We start from the raw sequence: 22,883 nt of genomic DNA, 5'->3' as shown, positions 1-22,883 counted from the left end.
GGCTCAGTTGGCTGGATGGTGATCTGGAGTAGTGTCAACAATGCGGGTTCAATTCCCATACGGGCTGAGGTTATTCATCAAGGCCCCATCTTCTCAAACTTGCCCTTCGCTGAGGTGTGGTGACCCTCAGATTAAATCAACCCCAATCAGCTCTCAAAGCCTCTGAAAGGGTGAGCAGCTTCTGGGACAGTGGCAATGTTTTTAATTATGAAAATACAGTGCAAATGAAATTTACAAGGATGTTACCAGAAAGGCATGCATATACATATCAGGAAAGGACGTCAAGGTTGATTCTCTTTTCTCTTGCAAGAATGAAGAAGGTGTGATCTAATGGAGGTCTTTAAAACTATAAATGGAAAAAAATTACTACTTGTGGGGCAAGAGCATAACAGAGGCCAATGACACAGGATTGGGCAGCACGGTAGCATGGTGGTTAGCATAAATGCTTCACAGCTCCAGGGTCCCAGGTTCGGTTCCCGGCTGGGTCACTGTCTGTGCGGAGTCTGCACGTCCTCCCCGTGTGTGCGTGGGTTTCCTCTGGGTGCTCTGGTTTCCTCCCACAGTCCAAAGATGTGCGGGTTAGGTGGATTGGCCATGCTAAATTGCCCGTAGTGACCTAAAAAATATAAGGTTAAGGGGGTGGGGGTTGTTGGGTTACGGGTATAGGGTGGATACGTGGGTTTGAGTAGGGTGATCATTGCTTGGCACAACATCGAGGGCCGAAGGGCCTGTTCTGTGCTGTACTGTTCTATGTTCTATGTTCTATGATAGTCACCAAGAAATCCAATTGGGCAGCATGGTGGCATAATGGTTAGCACTGCTGCTTCACAGTGCCAGGGACCCAGGTTCAATTCTGGCCTTGGGTAACTGTCTGTGTGGAGTTTGCACTTTCTCCCTGTGTCTCTGTGGGTTTCCTCTGGGTGCTCCGGTTTCCTCCCACAGTCCAAAGATGTGCAGGTTAGGTGGATTGGCAATGCTAAATTGCCCCTTGGTGTCCAAACATATGCAGGTTAGGTGGGCATGTGGGGATAGGGCAGCTGAGTGTGCCTAGGTAGGGTGCTCTTTCAAAAGGTCGGTGCAGACTTGATGGGCCAAATGGCTCCTTCTGTACTGGAAGAATTTTTTGATTCTATGGAATTTAGAAGAAAGCTCTTTGTCCAAAGAGTGTTGAGAATGTGGAACTCATGAGCAGAATTTAATAGTACAGATGGATTTAAGGGTAAGAAAGACAAGCATATAGGAGAGAAGGGAAGGTGGTTAGATTTAGTTGAATGGGTGGATGCTCAAGTGGAGCATAAATGCTGGCATGAACTGGTTGGATGAGTGGCCTGTTTCTGTGCTGTATACCATATGTAACATGTATATATTTTTAAGCATGTTAGATGACTTATATTGAATTGCTAGTGCACTGCACAGATTTGCAATGGGCTGTTTCCCTGTAGTTAATAGAATCTAGATCTGGCCAAAAACTGATCCAAGTAGAGTAATTTCCTAGTAAGCTAGCTATTCATTTTATCAGAATTTGAATGAACAAACAATGAAATAAGCAATGTAAGCATTCCAGAGGGATTTGGAGGACTGCACTCATTTAGATAAATAATCAAAGTTGTTGCACAACAAACTTGTATTTGTTTCAAGAATTTAATGTAGCACACAGGAGCATTGTTAAACAATTTTTGATACCAAGACACATAAGGACATACCAGGAAATTGAGATCATTTATGTAGTTTTGAAGTGGTGTCTTAAAGGAGGAAAGAGAGGTAAAGATGCTGAAGGCAAAGCTGCCAAAGGTGAAGCAATTAAAATTGAGGATACTCAAGAGGCTAGAATTTGAGGAGTACAGATATGGTGGATGTTTGTAGCGCTGGAGAAGGTTAGGAATATAGGGAAAGGCGAGACGATGGAAGGATTTGAAAACAAGGATAAGAATTTTGAAACTGAGGATCCGCCAGACTGGGAGCAAATGTGGGGTCAGCGAACACAAGTGTAACACGTGAATGGGACTTGGTGCAAGTTAAGATACAGGCAGCTGTGTTTTTTTATTACGGTAAGTCTGTAGATGGAGAAAGATGGGATCCAAGCCAGGAGGAATTAATCAAAGAATGGGTGATGAGCTGAAGCAGGGTGATATGTTGTGTTATGTTGTCTTGTCCTTGTATCCTTGTAATGATTCATACAGAACTGCTGATGACTTGCATGGAATGATGACTTGTTAGTTAACAAGTAGAAGGATAACATACAAAATGCTATACAGACTGGGTTGCTGTGGAATTATCCGATGTGTGACTGTACGACTTACTACCAACTGAAGGTAACTGGATCTCACATAACTGATGTCTGATGCCACCTGCTGGTGGGAGGTCGAATTGCTGAGTTTATGTAATATTATTCACAGGCATATCACCACAACCCCCTTCCTTTGGAGATGTTGATCTTTATATACAAACATGATTAATATCTTACTTCACACATGTGGTTTATGTATAAAAACGTTTAATTAATGCATCCATAGACATGATGTGCCTCCTAGGTGTGTATCCCTTGTGTGCAACTCATTGTGCCTCCTTCACAGGACTTCACTGGACTGTTGTCAGCTTTTTTGATGACTGGTTTGCATGCCGGTCTTTTACGTTTTAGATTTTTTGGACAATGTGCCTTGACACCTGGTATTCTGTAGGCCATCCTGGTGTCTTCAGCTTCTTTCATTTTTTTGCTCAATGCTGTTGGCTGCTGCGTGCTCCCTTGATGCTCTCTGCTGCAGTTCTGTTGTGTGGTCCCGGCTTGTCAGTCACACTGTTGATATCTCATTTCTTGGTGTCCTCGGTGGGGTTCATCATATCCCCTACTCTCTCTCTCTCATTTTTGTTTTTAGTGCCTCTTTGCAATCTCTACATTTATCTTTTGTGTGAGCTATCTTTTGAGTGCTTTTTGTCTTTTGTTTGGCTCTGGTAGCACCCATCTTGTCGCTGGCCTGTGCCATGGAATTAGTGTATTGTGGGTCACCTGTAGAGATGTCTTGTGTCGGCATGCTGCCGAGGAACTGTGCGGCACCTTCAGCGACCAGTTGCAGAGCCTCATCCTCTTGTATCTGGGATGGATTACTCTCTGGTGTCTGGATTTCCTCACATTCTGGTATGTGGGTAGGATTAGCATCGTCAGCACTGGGTGCTGCGCCTTCATCTTGTGCTTGAGCCCCAAGTGATGGCTCCTCGTCTCTCGATATCACTATGCACACCTCATCTTGTTCAGATAGCCAAGGAAGGGAACTCATCCTCATTGTGTGATAGTATGTACATGTCATCCAATGCCATGGGACTGCATCCCGATTCAGTACCAACATTGTCATGGCGCTGCATACGGATGCAAGGCATGGTTCATCCCTGTCATCGTGGAACTGCATATGGATGTCGTCTTTTGCTCTTCAAACACCTCCTGCAGTGGAACGGTCTCATGTCTCGGGGAGTCCACTACGTGAACATCTGCATGGGGCTTTGATGTTTCCCCATATGCTTCTAGAGCTAGTATCTCCAGAATTGGCACAATATTTGCCGTTTTCAGTTGGTTCGGAGCTACATCAGTTTCGTCTGAGGTGCCTGCTGCAATCTTGCTGTCCATTTCTATGTGCACCATCTCAGAGTATTTGCACTGCTCGAGGTCTGACGTAGGCCGGGTATCCCTTGTGGTCACCTCATCATTCCCGCCAAACCACCGACGTGGCGCTGCACAGGCTCCCTCACTAAGTGTGCCATCTCTCCCACTAAACAGCTTTACTAGTGTTTCATATTCATCCAGCTTTGGCTCATCACCCAGACCTTTGCTTACTTCATCGTTTGCATAGTCTTCACAGGATTCATCAATGTACTCATCTATGGAATCAGTGTCATCAGCAAAGACTTCTGCTGTAAAATAACAACATTGCACATGGAATTATGTGTACACACAGGATTCAACCAATTTCAAAGTCAGTAGCAAATCTTGCTGCAGAACTTTTATTTAACATGCTCCACGCTGCGGAGCTTCTGCAGGATTGGAGAAATTTGAGAATGAGCCATTTGGTACAGTTTTCATAACCGCTTTGAGTGCTCTGACTGTTATGCTTCAGCTTTATTTTAAAACTTAAAAAAATAAATTTAGAGTACCCAATTAAATTTTTCCAATTAAGAGGCAATTTAGCATGGTAAATGGTCTTCAATGTGACATTTTTTCCTGTCTTCCAGTCGATCTGGCACCCAGTGCATCCCATGATTTCTGGTTCATCACAAAATGAGAATTCCCACTCGTCAGGCCGAGATTCCAGCCGGTAAGTTTTTGTGATTATCTTGTTTGTAAAATACTAATTTGGCTCAAACGTAAACTCCAGAATGAAGCGCATCGGCTGTGTATGCTCTGAATATATAACGTTCACATCTTGTAGATGATTTAATATGGGCTCATCATGCTCCTATAACATGCCATTGCGTATATACACCTTCTTGAAGCCCGTTAACCAGAAGTCTGGAATTCCCTATGGCTCTTCCAGTGCCTCATTGGATGTGTCGTCTTTCACCTGACCTTCACTTGCTTCTCATCGAGTGAGTGTACCAGCATATCTCGTTGCAAATCGCAGTAACCGTCTGGCCACTCTGTGTTTGGGCTATACAGCTGCTCACAACTATTCAGAAGGATTTCTTCATTCGTTTCGGTTGGACTGCTCTGGCCCTTTTCTGAAGTTCGGTCAATAAAGAACTGCTCTTCTAGAGATATCTTCTCCACTTCATTAACTGCTCTAATTTGGTCCATTGAAGGACGCGAAAAACATTGTTTCGCGAAATGATTCATTTGGCTTATACTGGAACGTAATTTTCCATATGCTGGACATTACCGTAGGCCATGCCAGTTGCCACATTTCTGGCATAAGGTGGCAGCTCCTATCGCCTACTTAAAATGCACTGAGACCACATTTCTTATTGAGCTGCGTCACAGTGCTGATGGCGCTGGAGTCTTCCTCCATGTTGGTGCCAAAATGCTTTGAGCTGAGTGTACTGATTTGCTGTGCAGCAATTCACTCGCATGACAATTCTTAATTGCTTTATCCAATGTCCATTCTTCTTCCTGCAGCAATCTCTCAGAGGTTGCCTTTTGATGAAATACTATTTGGTCGCGGATCACTGAAGATTTTAGATTATTGAAATTGCAGAACTGGGCCTTCAGCCTTAAGTGAGTGACAAAACTTTCGAACAATTCGCCAGGTTTCTGGGTATGCATACAAAAAATATATCTTTCAAATGTCTTATTCTTTTTGGGAAAGCAATGCCGATCAAAGTACTCTATCACTTGATCGTATCTCTTGCTTTCCTCTTCTCTATTGAAAGCAAATGTGTTGTAGATTTTGATAGCTTATGAGCAGCACCGCAACGCGCCTCTAATCAGGCTGTGCCTGCATGCCAAAGGCTGAAACTTAGAGCTTAAACTGCTGTTTGAAAATGCGCCAGTTTATGTCGATGCTAACCAATACTTGAAGCTGGTGGGGAGCTTTTAAACTCTCCATCTCAAGCGTCACTGTGTTTTATTGCATTGAGTCTCCACAGGCCGTAGTTTACCAGGTCGGTTGAAGAATCTTTTTTCTATTTTGTTTTTCGGCCGGTTTTTCCTTGTCTTTTCCGCTGTTTCCTTAAATATGCAACACACTTGGTACCATGTTGTCTTGTCCTTGCAATGATTCATACAGAACTGCTGATGACTTACTTAGAATGAAGATTTATTAGTTAACACGTGGAAGGATTACATACTGAATGCTATGCAGACTAGGTGACTCTGGAACTACCCGATATGTATCTGTACTTGTGTATGCCTTACTACCAACTGATGATGCCGGATGTCACATGACGGATGTCTGACAGCACCTGCTGGAGGGAGGTCGCATTGCTGAAGGCAAGCAATATTATTCACAGGCATATCACCACAGAAATGGAAATGGCGTTTTTTTTCCTGATCCTGCTGATATGCAGTCAGAAGTTTAACCAGGGGTTAAATACGGCACTGATGTTGTAAACAGTCTGGTTAAATCTTAGGGTTGCCAGAAAGATGGCTAGAGTCGGTGGTTAGGGAACAATGTTAATGGTGGGGACCAAAGATGGGTTTTAAAATGCCTTTACCTCGCTTATTTAAAACAATACATGACATTCTTTCGCTAAATGTGCATTTGGCAAATCATAATTTCATTACACTTAAATAAGCTATTGCGATATCTGTCAGCTTTCTGCGGTTCACAACCCAAATATAAGAAAGATGAGGCAGTCTTAAAACATTGGAAGACAGGAAAATGTAGATGAAACATGTGTGCTTATATTTTTGTATATTGTATGATTGTATTTCATAGATTTCACAGAATTTACAGTGTAGAAAGAGGCCATTCAGCCCATATAGTCTGCACCGGCCCTTGGAAAGAGCACCCTACCAAAGCCCACACCCCCACCCTCCCCGCAACCCAGTAACCCTACCCAAACATTTTGAACAGTAAGGGCAATTTAGAATGGCCAATCCACCTAACCGGCACATCTTTGGACTGTGGGAGGAAATCGGAGCACCCGCAGGAAACCTGCACAGACACAGGAAGAACGTGCAGACTCTGCACAGATAGTGACCCAAGCCGGATTCAAATCTGTGACCCTGGAGCTGTGAAGCAACTGTGCTAACCACTATGCTACCGTGCTGCCCATGTATGCATGTTGATAAACACTTATGATAATAGGTTAAACTACATGAACTTTTATATTTGCATTATCAAATTATTATTCAAATACATTATCACCACTAATAAGAAAATGCTGTTGAGTTAACAGAATTATTTAGTATTCAAGTAAGGGAATGAGATTAATTGTAGGAAAAGCAGTGTACAGTGATAGGTTTTTCAAATTTGTGATCTTAACTGTTTCTTCTGCATTTCTATTTATTATGGTGAGCATACTTTGATAAGGTCTATAAATTGTAGTTTGGAAAATATTAATGCAGGTATATTTGGTGAAACATAATGGAACAGAATTGAGTAATTGATTTGGGTCCTTGAAAAGAAATGACTAAGAAAGGTTTAGAACATTTCAATCCTATCTTCATATTGATCAGAGTATTTCTACACTGTCTAAAGTTTTTCTATGCTGGGATTGCTATTCAAATATTTTAGACCGATACCACAGACAACATTTAAATGTTATCAAATAAAGTTAAGAATTTTGGTTCCAGTAAAGACAGGGAGGCAGAAAGCCTGTAGGGATAGTTTACCATGCAGAAAGCTCAGGGGTGCAATTTAACCACCGCATTGCGCCCAGCGCAGATTTGGGCATGCCAGTTAAATAGTGGAAAAGACCAAAATTTTTATTCGAGTGGGCGCAAATCAGTTTGGGATCTAACTGGCCCTCTCCCGATGGCGACTTCCGGAACTTTCCCAAATATAACGTGCATATCATTGACCCCAATTTGTATTGATTTCCATCTGATTAGCAAGATTGAAGTTGAATGCAACGGCCTCCCGGGCCGGCTCCCCAGCAAGAAATCATGTGGGCGATGATTTTGGGCGTACTCCTTTTTAAAAACGTGAAGCTGATGCAATGGTTGTTGAAGGAAACTGAAGAGGTCAGTAGCCATTTCCATTTTCTGGCATGCAGCTCCAGGGCACTAGAGGGACTTTTCATCTGTGAGACCTTCAAGCCATCTTTAAATATTGTGGACCCCTATAACAGGGGCAACTACAGCTGATGCCTGTCTGTCCAACCAAAAACCTCCAGGACTGAGCCTTGTCTTTGTTACATGCTGAAGGCCACTTTAACTCCCTTTGACTGTGAGCAGCCTCTAGCTTCACAACAGCAGGCTATTGCTAATAAGGAATTGGCCTTGTCAGTTGTGAGAGCACTTCACAGCTGCAGGTTGTGTTTGCTGCTTTCTGCTGCTTGTGGCTTGCAAATGCCTGAGGCTGCTGTTGCTGATTCTTTTTCTGAAGCCGGAAAGAAGGACTATTTTTTTCTAAGCTACCTGGAACACCAGGTTCCGGGGAACGCACAAGTCCGGAAGGCAATTAGGTTTGAAGCAAGAAGATGCTGCGATACTGGGTGCACAACATTGATCCAAATGAGAAACCTGATGCAAATGTTGAAGAAATCCTTTTGCAGATTGCTGATACTTTTGTTGCTAGTGTGGTGAGTGCTGCATGTAACTGGCACATCATCGCAGGTCAACACACTAAGTCAAGGACATTCAACTGCACCTTGAGCACCAGTGGAATATGTGAATGTCAGGATTTGGTTGTGATGAGACTGGGCTGTGCGGGAGGGCCAGCACAGCTGTGACTCATGGACGGAGAATGGCACTGGCATAGAACAAGTAACAAGTAATGCATTAATGGACAAATCATTTCTACGACAAAGTTCTAGATAAAACATTCTCAAGCTTGCCCTCTGTTCTGTTGATGAACTTGTGGGGGATGATACTGTGTTTAGTTTTGTGAAAATGAGCTGATATAGCTTTGCATTGGAACCAGATGGAATAGTGACGCTTCCTTGTTGTTTACTGGTTAGTGTGATATGTGGAATGCTACCAAGTTGATTTCAAATCTTTCTTACTGTTGATGGTTTTTCCCCAATAAAAAATATTCTCAAGTGGCTTCTCATGGGTACACATGCCATATCTCAGATGTTGATTATTGCATCGCATTTCAATCAAGCTGTAGAAGCGGCAGCCCCATAGAGGCAGCAGCCAACAATCAAACAACCAAGAGCTGTGCTTCAGGATTGGGAATATCCTTGTGACCATTGAGTGAGTATGTGGATCAGGGCAGGGCACCTAAACACAATCTCCCTAATGTTCCCGGCAGGGGTCTGGGGTCTAGCTCCTGCTATGGCCGGGGGCGAGTGTGCAGAGTGAGGTTTTCCAGCTCAACTGGCTCACTGGATTGCACTCTTACAGAAGGTGGGGCACGTAAGGATGGGGAGGTTTGGGGGATTTGAGGGTCCAGGAGTCGAAGCCCCAACTGAGTGTTGGTCTGTCTTCAGGTACCAAAATAGATAGTGGTTAGGGCCCCGGAGAGGATGCCCTTGCGGTGTTGTTAGCAGCCCAGGCGGACAGACGCTGGAGAAGGAAAGAGCATCGACGCAGGCTGGAGGTGGCACCCAGGTAGGGGATGCTGCACAACCTGAAGACCGGGCCACACATCAGGCCAAGGCGGAACACAGAGGGGGATGCCAGCGATGGCCAAGGTGTACAGGCGTTGCTGGTCTCTCAGAAAAGATGACGGACACATGTGCTGCAGGAGACTTTGTCTCAACGAAGAGACAATGCAGCAACTGTGCTTTGTCTTTGGGACTTGGTACACTGTGGAGGAGGACGACACCCGCTCCCATTGGCCATGAAACGCGCCACAGCCTTGAACGTTTATGCCAATAATTGATTCCAGGGCTCAAGTGCGGACTTGTGCGCGGAATTTCATAACCTACAGTCCACATGTGCAAATCTGAGGCATGGATGCCCTGTATTTCTGGGCGTCATACTTTATCAAATTTGAGCTGCGGCAGGCCCACCAAGATGTCCAGGCTGCAGGATTTGCTGCCATCACTGGGATGCCCCAGGTCCAGGGACTGATCAATGGCACGCATGCGGTCTTGCTCATACCAGGGCATCAGGGAGTACCCTTCATTGACAGGAAGAGGTTTCCCTAAATTTTCAACTTGTGTGCAACCACCACGTCTGGATCATTGCCTGTCTGTGCACACTTTTCCAGGGAGTCTGCATGAAAACTACATGCTGGGACACTCAGAGATCCCTGGCATCTTAGAGGACCACCCCAGAATGACATGTTGGCTCTTGGGGGACAAAGGCTACCCATTGAGGTCCTGGCCTCATTATGGAGACCGGACACTAAAGCAGAGACCTATTTTCCACCCATGCTTTTATTGAGCATTGGACTGCTCAAAATACAGTTCTAATACCTGGATGAGGTGGTGGTGCACTGCAGTACACCCCTTTAGAGGATCGCCCGCTTTGAGCTGGTCTGTTATGTCCTCCACAACCTGGCACAGCAGCTGGGCAACATGAGGAGGAACATATGGCCTCGTCTGAGGACGACGATGAGGCAAACCAGTAGGGGATGGAGGACGAGTCCTGGAGGACCGGCAGGAGGAGCCAGAGGATGGAGATCAGGCGGCAAGTCCGGAATGCCGGAGGACCAGGGTGGCCTTCATCCTCAGTCAATTCACACAGGATGAGGCTTTGTCCATGACCCCACTCCCCTCCTGCCCCCAGTGCCCAGTGATTCTCAATCTTCTTGATCTTATGTGGTCTGCTGCTATATTGAGATGAGTCTCCAGGATCCATATCAAAAGTGGAGACAGTCTGCTGCTTTTTGCGCCCTGCCGGTCTTTGATGCCCTTGGCGGACGTCTCCAGGAGGGCTTGGAGCCGGAGGACCCGGCCGACTTACCGGTGTCACTGGTTTCACAATGCCACCCTGTTCTGGCAGCTGCCCATGAGATGCACCAGTGTCAGGAGGAGGGGTGGGATTTGGAAGAACTGGGCATCACCGTCGTCTCCTTGGTGGCAGGCCCCAGTTTGGCCTCCAGCGTTTCCTCCTCCTTGATGGTGTCCATTAGGCCCTGGGGGTTCCCATGGATGGAGGGGCAGCTGATGTGAGCTCTGGAGGCCTCTGCATCTGGCTTTTCCAGTCCTGGAACCACCATGCTGTCTGCACCACAGTGCCCACGCCCTCAGCGATGCTCCTCAGTGAATGGACCATGCTCTGCAATGTCCACCTGCGTCTGGACAGTCCCTCGTCAACTGGGACATGCTCTGCAGTGTCTCGGAAATGTCCACCTGCATATGGAACACGTCCCTTAGCGAGACCCTCAGCCTTGATCGTCACAGACTGAGCTATGCTTTCGACACCACCACTCAAGACGCTGACTTGCGTTCCAGGCTTTTCACTGCGGTCATTGCCCTTGCACTGTTGGCCTGGGTGGCATGCATTGGCGGCATCATTTCCTGCGCCCGTAGCCTTTGGGGCTCCTCCAATCAGCTTTGCCAGACGGGGTTCTGAGGGACAGGAGGTGGATGCATGTTTTCCTGCCCCTTTTGGCTGGGAAATAGTACAGGCATCTGCTTCATCAGCCTTTGTGTCTTCCATTAGCCGCTGGGTTTCATGAAGCCTCAGAAACCTGGAACGCAGGCATTAAAAATAAAAGTGATGATAAAGTGGATGCATGCTGCCTCCTTAAATGATTTGAGGTTCCGACCACTTCCTGAGTGTGGGTTGGTCTCCCTTTGAGAGTAAAACCAGATGTGGACAGTTTGGTGGTGAACTGCCCTTTTTAAAAACTTAGAATTGCCATGAGTGGAGGAGTTTAAAATTACCCCCATTGACAGTGTGCTTTGCAACAGTTAAAACTGTTCAAATATACCTTTGTGTGTGAACTCAAAAGTCTTTGTTAAAAATACTCTGATTTTGAAGAACAGGCACTGACTGATATGGGTGATGCATTAGAGAGATTATTTTTAGCTACCGAGTAGTTGGATTGAGTCAGGACGCATGTCCTTTTTGTCAGTGTGGCTATTCGCAAGTGCTTTGAGGGTAAACTTTGAATGGAAATGTTGGGTGTCAACACTGAGACGGGCTCTATATCAGCTTGTAATTTCCAGAATTATGGCAAAGGCTAATTCTGTAATTTTGCATCCAAATACTCACGTAATTCCTTTCTCTGCTGTCTTAACAAGGATATGATGCGTTCATATGCTAACATTTCATTGATTTTCCTCCAAATGGATTTTTAAACAGGTATCTTAAAATACATTAAAGTCAGAACAGTTCACAGCAATGAATGCCCTATTTAGTGTATGCAGATTTCCTTTCTCTCTTTTTTCACACTGCTACGATTCAGCCCAACATGAATGTTTTGAGGATTTTATATAGCATTTGTGTTTTTCATCATGCTGTCACTAGAACGTAATGCCAAACCAGCAACAGGAAGCACACCTCAGTCAACGATATGAAAATTTCAAAGAGAACAGCGAACTCACTAATCAACTTGCAGTTTCGCACCATCTCACAACAGTTGGAGTTTGCCATGAGAATGTGCAATGACCTTTTAAATTATTTATCAACAATCAGCTGATCAAGGGTGCTGGGGAACAAAATACCACTTTACATTTAATTTCAACATCCAGCACTCCTTGGCCAGGTGCAGAACAGATCAGGTGTGAGGTAGAATCTCCGCTAAGCCACCCCATAATTTTAGAAAAGTATCCCGACTGTATCAATACGACATCCCCACCTCCCCCAACAGCCAATTTTGAAATTAAGATTAAACATATTTGGCTGTAGGTTAAGACACTTACTGAGAACAGAAGCCAGACTCCCGTGAGGATTCTGCCGAATTTATTTTAATGTTCAAAGTTGCGAGACAGAAGGGGCTTTCATCCCATTGGACTGGGCTGGATTTAAATCCAGGTTCCAAATGTAAAATCCCCAGTCGACACTCTACAATAAGAACTTCCAATTTCATACAGTGGGCCAGTGATGGAGTTACATTTACATTTTGTGGATATTAGCAAATGTTAATTTTGCTGTCAATTAACACAGGAGCATTTACCAAACATCTTCTGCATCTTCATCACATTCTGCTCCAAATTGGCAGATATCACAAGATGAGGTTTTCTTCGGAATGGTTTCTCCAGAACCTTCATTTCCTGCAGGTCACAGAATTCAGAAGTAAAAATCATGCAAAATACTGTTAGGACTCTGTGATTTTATTTTTATTGTTATTTTCTGATGCACATTAGAAACTGTTAACGGGTATTTTTAAAAAATGTTTAAGCCACCTGACATTCCAGCAAACAAGGAATTAAGTTTGTTAATTCTGATCCAGCTCTTGTGATTGACTTTGACAAGGAGCTGAGGCTTTAAGTGGTGAAGCCATTCCTTTCATCACTGCTTTTGTCCATTTAACTACTTTAAATATTTCATAGTCCTATCTTATTCTCTGGTCCGAGGAATGTCATAGGTGATTGCTTTGACATTTCCTTTCACAAAATGTGACTGCATACTGAATGTCTTTCTAAACCCTTTCCTCCCTTGTATCATTTTTATTTAAATGAAGCTAATCTCAGACAAGCCATATTTCAGTGGAACCATCATGGCCAGTTGCAAAAATTATCAACAATCCTTTGCAGGAAGATACATTATGATAATCCATAGCCCCTAAGTAAGTCAGTATAGAATATGCTGACAAGAAGAAACAGCTGAGTTGCATTCACAGTAATTACCCGAAGAAACACAAATGAATGTGCTGCACTGCAAAATATTACAACGATTGAAGGACTACAGAGGGATATGACATTTTTTACAAACTGTGTGAAACAGCACTTAAAATGGAAATATTCCTAACTAAACAGTTTATTCCACCTAGAAATACCATTATTTATCAAAAATACATATTTTATAAAGTTTTAAACCAAGATTTCAGTTGTAATAATCAGATTCAAAAAAACCTGTTGGAGACCTTAGCCAAGAGACTGGACGTTGAATGATAAATTATTGGTGTAATCAACTGCAACATATACCATTACTGTATGCATATACCATACATTATTTTTACTTTATTTGGAGCTGGGTCACGGTCATCCTGTATTCTGATCCCAGAGTTTACGTTCTGAAGTAACTTAACTATAGACTGAATCTAGATAACTGTTGCGCCAGTTGTTCTCCACAATACTAACTAGTGGGCAGCACCGGAGCACAAGTGGTTAGCACTGTGGCTTCACAGCACCAGGGTCCCGGGTTTGATTCCCCACTGGATCACTGTCTGTGCGGAGTCTGCACGTTCTCCCCGTGTCTACGTGGATTTCCTCCGGTTTCCGCCCACAGTCCAAAGATGTGCAGGTTAGGTGGATTGATCATGCTAAATTGCCCTTAGTGTCCAATAAGGTTAGGAGGGGTTAATGGGTTATGGGGATAGGGTGGAATTGAGGTTTTAAGTGGGTTGGTGCAGACTCGATGGACCAAATGGCCTCCTTCTGCACTGCATGTTCTATGTTCTAACTATGGAAAGAAGCAATACAAATCTGGAAGATCCAAAGATTGATCCCAGTCTCTGCAGAGCTGACTTGACTTTTTTTTAAAGATATGCAAGTTGTTCTTGGACTGAAGAATACCATTGAAACCACTGTTCAATGAGGAAGAGGATGCACTCAACAAATATAGACGGGCTAATCTAAAGACTAAAGAAACAATTTACATTTACGCAGCACATCCTCAGGGTGTCCCAACATGATTCATAGCCAATAAATTACTTTTGAAGTGCACTCGCTGTTGAAATGTAAGGAAACATGGCAGCTAATTTGCTCACAGCAAGCATCCACATGCAGCAATGAGCTAAGTGACAAATCAATGCTTTTATTAAGTGTTGATTGAAGGATAATTGCTGACCAGGACACTTGGAAAAATTCTTTACATTTCCTATATTAGTGTTACAAGGCATTTGATGTTTACATGGGTAAATAAGCACCTTACTTGGTGCCAGCACTTTCAACATTTCAGCACTCCCTTAATATAGCACTGAAGTATTGGCCTAGATTATTGGCAGATTTTTCCATTCTGGAGACTAAATGCAGTGACTGGAAGGTTGGCCTGATTCCTGGTGGGCAGCAGGGTGGCCTAATCCACACGATCTTTTCAGTTCACTAATTATGCATCAACGAGGAGCTTGTCGAATATTGCGACGGGGTAGGCAGGGATTTGTCCGCCACAACATTACTTCATGGGGTCGAAGATCCTGGCACTACATTTAAACATTTCTAATGGCACCCAAAAGAATCAAACCCTCTGTTCCACAGTTCAGCGGGACTTCCCTGGGGATTCTTCTCCATGCCGTACAGGAAAGGCAGGAGGTCCTCTTTCCTTGGGATGGGAGCTGGAGGTCCTCCCACCTGACCATTCCTGTCTAGGAGGAAGACACCAGGGAGGCCAGTGCCTGTGGTCAACAAAGAAGGACCGCCCTGCAGTGCAGGCAAAGGGTGAATGATCTGATGCACTCCACCTGGTTAAGTGAAACTTCTACTCACTCCAAATTTACACATACCTAAGGGCATCAGGTAGTTTAAGGGTTAGAGTCCACAGAGATGTCACACACTAACAGCAGATGAGAATGTCTGCCAGCCACTTTAAGTTCACCATCACATGCAGGATTTTGCACAAACATGTTATTTCATTACTGGGGGAGGGCTCAGTACACAACAAGCAGGCATTCCTTCTGAACTACTCTTTCACCCATGGTGCTCAGCCAATCCATGTGTCTTTACGTGGGCCAAGATCACTCACAACAAAACGGAGAGAGCCAATACTAGAGGGAGGACTCCAGAATTGAGTTCACTCTCCACTCACAAGGAACAGGTAACAGAGCTCACTGGAAAGTATGGAGATCATTCCTGCGCAGAAGTCAGAAGACAGTGTGGGTCCATCCAGTATACATTGGCCACATGTGGACAATGACGGTGAGTGACCTATAATGTTGGAGCCTATCTAATCAATTACTAATGATCTCTTCTCTCTATTCCAGCTACCAGCAAGTAAAGATGAAGGTCATCCTCAAGCAAGCACCCCAGCCCCCAGACAAGCTCAGATCAGGATACTGAAAATCTATCTGATGAAGATCAGTCATCTGCACCTTCCACAAGCGCAGATGCCTCAGTGGGTCCTAGTTCTGGAATAGGCTTGGGCTCACAATCTGCTGATCAGCTCACAAATACAGGTCCACAGCCGGAGGCACTGACAACTGAGATCTCTGACACTCAGAGGACTGGAGTCCTCTTTAAAAAAATACTGTTCAATTTCTGCCGTACCACACCTGTAGAGTGGACTGTGTGCTCCCCATACCACAATCTATTAAAAGTTGTGGGTCAGGTGAATCCATGATACACTTTGAGGTTCTCTAATCCCTGGCCCATAACAGTTTTGAATGCACAATGGTGCACAGGCGTCCATCCACTGTATAAAATCTGCCTTATTGTCAATATATTTCTCGTTTATCGCTCTCCAAGTCTCAGATATTCGATGGCTAATCGACATGAGGCAAGGTCCTGTGTTTATTCAAGGGGCCAAAATGCACTCCCTCCAATTAGTTATTACTTGGAGCCTCAGTTCCATTAACTCAATCTCATTAGTGATTAGCATTTATTTCCAAATCTGCAACATTAACAAAGGCACTTTGGATCACAGGCAGAAATTATTTGGCCTCAGGATAATTGCTCATCAAGATTAGTGATTATCCCGATGCTGTTGGTATCATTTGTAGATGTCACAAGTATTTGTCATGACCAATGTTGGATTATTTTCTCCCAAGTGTACTTTGCAATGACATTTATTTCATGACAATGACTTTTTGAGAAGTGTTATTCATCATTGAGCACCATAGCATCCCATGCCTCCCTGCAGTGTGTTTTCATCTCGCGTTTAAGACTGAATATTATTCATTTGTTAGTTCCCACTCTCCTCATGCATGATACTGAATAATGGAAATAGGTTCCATTTGATGAGATTAGAAATGTCCGATTACCTGGGAGGATGTTGCTTTGTTCCTGAATGGCTGCCTAGTGATGCTTTACAGAATCTTACAGTACACAACTTGATATGGAATTCATTGCATGTCTGTGCACTTATTGAGTTAAGGTAGATAGAAAGAATTGGCCTTTGTGCTCTGGACAATGTCGAGAACTGTAATGTTATGAAAACAATGCTTTGACACATTTCCCGAATGCTCAGCAGGATCTATAGAAGTTAACATTGACTGCTGTGTCAGTACTGACTGGGTCACATCACTCCCAAATGCCAAGGTAATACTGGACATAGACTTGGCAGGCTTCTGACGAATGCAGGGTCACAAATGAGTGTTTGTAAATAACGCAAATGTAGCTTGTGGCTTTGTGTACTTGTTGTAGAGTAACATGTCAATGTTCCTGATGTCCAGAGGCATATTGGAGCTCAGTAACAAGTTGAGGCCTTAGCAATATTCATGCATGAAGCCTGACGTTTGGAGATATGGTGCTGTCCACAGGTTGCTCCCTCTGGAGATGGTCAAGCACTGTCCATCAATGAATGATTTCCTGCTATTGGCCCCTTGCTGAGCTGCTGTTATTCTGGCATGAGCGCATCCATATGTGCAAAGACGTTTCACCTATTTGAAGGCTGCCATGCCCACTGACTTGTTGATATCAAAGTTGAAAGAACTGCACTTTGGGGCAGCACGGTGGCACAGTGATTAGCCCTGCTGCTTCACATCTCCAGGGACCCTGGCCCAAATCCGGCCTCTGATGACTGTGGAGTTTGCACTTTCTCCTCATGTCTGCATGGGTTTCCTCCGGGTACCCCGGTTTCCTCCCACAATCCAAAGATGTGCAGGTTAGGCGGATTAGTCGGGATAAAAGTTCCCATTCATGTCCAAAACTTTAGATGGGGTTACTGGGTTGTGGAGATAGGGTGGTGGCGTGGGATTAAGTAGGGTGCTCTTTCCAACGGCCGGTAAATTCTATGATTCTCCTTGTCTGAGGCGATGTCTAGCTCAATGGTTCCCTCTCACAAATTCCCCCTTGACAGCATAAGGTTGTGCAGGGCACAGCAAACAGCGGTGATGCAGGACACTTTGTGGTGAGCATCGAAGAACATGGTCTAACTGGTCGAAACATTGGAAACACATCTTTTGGAGACCAATAGTATGTCCTATTAATGACCTTGTGCCAGAATGTGCAGCATTGTATGTTTCCTTAGATACGATCTGACGAACAAATGGGTGTCCATTAGCCATACCTCGTATTACTGAAGAGCCACTTCTAAGTGCCGAGGTCCCTCAAATATCTCTGGCATCTAGGAATGACTCAAAATGTAAGAGTTGTGTGAGCTCCCTGGTTACCTAGCACAAACATGCTGAATCTTCTTCTATAATCATAAATGAGCTGGATGTTTAGAGAGTGAAAATCTTTTCTATTAATTAATTTCATAGGCTGCTGCCAGGGAGCTCTCAAGGCTACATGTGTGTAGATGATGATATCTTCCACTTGTGAGAAGCCCGAGATCACAGTGAATTCCACAGCTCTGGCAGTCTGACTTACTTCATCCATGCAAAACTGCATGTAATGTTGAGCTTTACTGAAAAGGACATCTGTCACCTCCCTTACGCATTAGCATGTCACCAATTAATAAGAATCTTTATTGTCACAAGTAGGCTTACATTAACACTGCAATGAAGGTACTGTGAAAAGCCCCCAGTCGCCACTCCGGTACCTGTTCGGGTACACAGAGGGAAAATTTAGAATGTCGAATTTCCCTGACAACACATCTTTTGGGACTTGTGGGAGGAAACTGGAACACCCGGAGGAAACGCATGCAGACACAGGGAGAACGTGCAGACTCCACACAGACAGTGACCCAGCCGGGAAACGAACCTGGGACCTGAGATTCCTCAAAGGTTTCCAGTGCAGCTCTGGAAGGACCTGCTTGGAAAAAGTTCAGTGCAGTGATACCGTTCAGAGCAACTGGCATTGGATGCCCTCAAGTCCACGTGGCCAGAGTTCCTCGCAGAGAATGTGGTAAATATTAACTACCACATCCCTGGACAAGCAAAGGCACCTGCAACACTGGCTTTTGCTCATCTCCCTTATAAAGTCAGTCTTCTTGATCACTCCAAATGACTTTGTAGATTTGGCCCTTCCTCATCAGCATCTGGGACTTCCTGGGGTCCTGCTGCCCATACCAAGGCTATCCCTTACAGGATGATATAATCCTGGAGGACAACAGATGGCTGAGTCTCAGACATGATTGTGCATTCACAGTGAGAGCCTTAATCAGGGTCAAAAGACCCACATCCTGTAACCCACAGTTAGGCTTCTGGTGGTTGTCCTCCAGTGGCCTTGACAATGACTATCGATGCCCAAACCTTGCACTGAAGACCATGACTGCAAGCACAATGCCTTGAATTCCGTGACCAATATACTGAACATTGTGGCTTCTACGGTCCATGCTGCCTTTGAAGCAACCATACTATTTGACCCTACATCCATTCTCGTATGCTAGTAATGACCATATGCTCCAAAACACCTAAACTTAATGGATTTTTGCCTAAAAGTGCAACACTAATAAAGGAGCCAAACTCATTCATTGTGCAATAGACCCTCCAGCACTCAGATGAGCCTTGCCCTCCATGGTTTCCGGCAGAAAACTCAATCGCCCAAAACTGTTGTGCTGAATTCCTCCACCTCGCCCCTTGATCGATCGTTTTCTTTTTCTCACGTGTTTTTCAAACTGTCATTCTTAAATGAATGCAAAAATGGTGCAGCTGACCTTCGTGTAGGAGACCAACTTCCAACCACCAACCCCATCACCCATAGAATTACTCTCATCTTTACCATACTCACCGCCTCCTAATTCCCATTCCTCCCATCACTATCCAGCCTCTCACTATCATTCTTAACTCCATCATTGTTCATGTGGATATTCCTGTTCACGCCCAAAGCCCTTGAGCATTTATGTGTCCATAAGCTCCCTGACTCCTTCCCTTCTTGAGGCCACATGTACCCTTAATTTCCAGGAACTGCAGCCCTCCGCCATGCCTTTTCAGTTACTGACCTACAGGATCCAGATGTTTCCCCTGAATGTTGTTGTGCTTTCTGCCTCACAATACCATGACCTGAACACCCAAGACCAAATGCCTTAGGTGCCTGACCACACCCTATACACCATACTGTGCAACCATCATTCCCAGAGAGGCCCCTCCCCTGCCAAGACTAGAACCAAGACAATTGTACCATGTATCCAAGCATAGTGCGTAGAGATTCTTCAATTTGACCCTGACAGCATGGCCTCAGCTCCAGGACAGTTTCTGACTCTTCCTTCTGAAATGGACAGAGTGATAACTCTTGCCATGGGACAGTTTTTCATTATTCTGCTCTGTTCCTAGTCCGGTTTCTGTCTCCCCCTTCCCTTTCTGCACCCCCCAGACCTGGCTCTGTCTCCCCCTCCCCTCTCACATATCTTCATGCTTAGACCAGCCCGTTTCCCCATACCTTTCTTGTGTTACACTCCCCGGCGAGCCCTGCATCCATCTCATCCCCCTCCCTATTGTCCGTGCCTACTATGGCTAGCCATGTTGTGCTACAGGCACCCAATATTTTGATGCTATGATCTTAAAGAAAGCAGCAACTACTGACCTCCAAGTTGTGGATGAACTGAAACCCCCCCAGATGTGCACCACTTAGATACAATCGTGAAACGGACCGAACTAACTAGCTGACAGCAGGCTACTTGAAGGGAAAATGTAACTCCGGTGGGTTGCCATTTTAGTAAGCATTCAAGAGATGCAAATGTGGTTCCCAACATTGATCAGTGAGAAACCTGATCTGCCTTTAACCCTCCAACGTTGGGAGAACAAGATTCCAAACTAATTTCTCACTCGCGGGAAATTCATTTTTTCTTTTTTTAAACAAATATAGAGTACCCAATTCATTTTATCCAATTAAGGGGCAAATTAGCATGGCCAATCCACCTACCCTGCACATTTTTCTTTCTTTTGGATTATGGGGGCGAAACCCACGCAAATACGGAGAGGAGGTGCAAACTCAACCCAGAGCCGGGATCGAACCTGGGACCTCAGCACCGTGAGGCAGCAATGCTAACCACTGCACCACCGTGCTGCCCCAAAATTTACTTTTTCCACCATGCCAAATTTAGTGCTGTTGCCCACCATGATGCCTGCTACTGGTGGGAGTGTAAAATTCCACCCTGTGTGTGCACATTTCCAGATTGGATCTAAATCCATAATCTTCTGATTCAGTCAGGAGTGGTGAGCACCTTGTTGAGGTATCTTGCATCAGTTCATTTTGTGCTCTCACATGCGATGGTGTAGGTCAAAATGCGAATAATAATTTTGGTTTTACAAATAGAGTCATGGAGTATAAATGTAAAAAGATTACTTGTACAAGGCAATGGTTATGGCAGAGTCCATGTAGCTTATAGTAACTCATTTTAGAAAGATCAGTAAAGCTAGGGAATGCGTAGTGTAGTTTTAGTAGGACCATGCCAAAATGAGACAATTTTCCATGGAACAAAAATTGTTACAAAATTGAAGTTTTAATTAGATGAATAAGGAAATGCTATGTCTGTTGGCTGGGAATCAGTAAAAAAAAAAGAGTGAAGAGAGCTGTTTGGAGAAACTAACAGAACTGTTTTTGTCACAGTTATGCAAAAACCACTGCATTTTTGAAAAAATGAATACATAAATAGGTGAAGCAAAGGGAAATAATGGATTATTTCCATGAGCAGAACAGTTTGGATTAGTAATAAAAATCAGAAATACACAGCTGATCATGTGGCATCTGTGAAGAGTAAAAACAAGTTAGCATTTCAATTCGATGATCTTTCACTGAGGAAGGGTCATCAACCTGAGCCATTGGAATCGATTCTCGTAAAGGAGATGGCTAAGATATGAGTGGTCATGCGAGGGTAGATAGGGGCAGTGAAAGGCAAGGACCATGAATACAACTGGGCTGATGTGCCAGTAAATGGAGAAAAATCTTCCAACCTACCTACCAACTGCCCGCCTCTCTTTCTGCATCTAGCCTTTGAATGGTGGTGGGGGACCCCAACACACAGTCATGAAAATAGGGTTGGTGGGCTCCTCCAGGACGGATGTGAAATCAGAGTCAGGAAATTTCTCCCGCTTCCCATCTCTGACAAAAAAAAAACAATCCTTGGAGTTCATTTTATGAGAATATCCAAGGGATGAAGTTTTAGATCCAGTTCGGTGCAAGTACGGAGGCAAGTGGGCATGGAATTTCATGCCATGGGCTGGTTTTTTGGCACCATCTCATATCCAGGCTACTGGGTAGTCAATTAAGGGACTATTAACGGCAAATTAAAGCTTATTGTCAAAGACCAATTGGAATTCTCTTGTCAGTGTCCAAGGCCCCAGAGGCATTAGGAAACAGCCCAGTTGTGTGGTGGTGGTCTCTCATGGCACATTAGGGGACCAGTGCTCCAGGCCAGCTTTGAGGCTCTCCCAGCCACCCTGCCTTTACATACAGCTGATAGCTGCCCTTTGGAGGGGCTCTCCCTCCACAATGGTGGCCTGGTTGACAAGGCAAATTCAAAAAAAAAGTTTTAAAAACATTGGGGAGAGGATCTTGGGATGCCCTCGCTCACTGACTTGAAAAGGCAATCTGTTGCTTTCTCAGTGGTGGAAGGCTTCCTATTTGTCCTACAGCTGAAGATAGTCTATCTGCCATCCTGAATTGACTGGTGAGGCTGTCCTCTGGCTATTAATTGGCCAATTAATGGAAAATCACAGTTCTCTACAGTCATTCTAGCGATGATATCAGAAGATGGCAGGCTGTTAAGCTTCATTTGCCCTGATGTCAAGGTCCTGAAGCCCACAGGGAAGTCCTGTCCAGGTCTCTCTGAACATCGAATTTAAAAGTTTCAGATCTTTTCAATAAGGCGCTGGGCGCAATTCTCCGGAAAGATTTCTCAGTGTGACAGCAAGCGGAAAACTGCTGCGAGCTTTCGAGCGCTCAGCCCGGCGAGGCCGGTAATGCTATTCAACGTTAATTAGTCCACTTAACGAGGCCCCACAGGATTCTCACCGCAAATGAAGGCTCACCAGTCGATTCGCCGGGACCGCTACGCCAGCCCCATGCTAACAAGGTCGAGCAGCACTTAAACAGCAGTTGCAAAGCCAGCCCCACTCAGCTCGCAGCCATGGCACTGAGACAACTGGTCCCAAGATTTGGGTCGCAGACCTGGGGAAGCTTCTTGATGCAGTGGAGGCCAGGAGGGATGTCTTGTTCCCCCCGAGGGTCCTGGAGGGTGAGCCGCAGGGCAGCCAGTG

General features: G+C 44.7%; 1 protein-coding gene across 1 annotated transcript in view; it reads right to left on the bottom strand.

The window, feature by feature from the left end:
• The window catches only part of tmeff2a (transmembrane protein with EGF-like and two follistatin-like domains 2a), a 180,455-nt gene that overhangs the window by 40,198 nt on the left and 117,374 nt on the right, over positions 1–22,883 (bottom strand). Inside the window, exon 5 of the mRNA XM_038789119.1 lies at positions 12,606–12,702. Coding sequence (XP_038645047.1) covers positions 12,606–12,702 — 97 coding nt within the window. The remainder of the gene's footprint in view (positions 1–12,605; positions 12,703–22,883) is intronic.

This window comes from Scyliorhinus canicula, chromosome 2 (genome assembly GCF_902713615.1).
Source record: "Scyliorhinus canicula chromosome 2, sScyCan1.1, whole genome shotgun sequence".
Classification (NCBI taxonomy): Eukaryota; Metazoa; Chordata; class Chondrichthyes; order Carcharhiniformes; family Scyliorhinidae; genus Scyliorhinus; species Scyliorhinus canicula.
The sequence above is the reverse complement of the archived record's forward strand: the minus strand, read 5'-3'. Positions and strand labels throughout refer to the sequence as shown.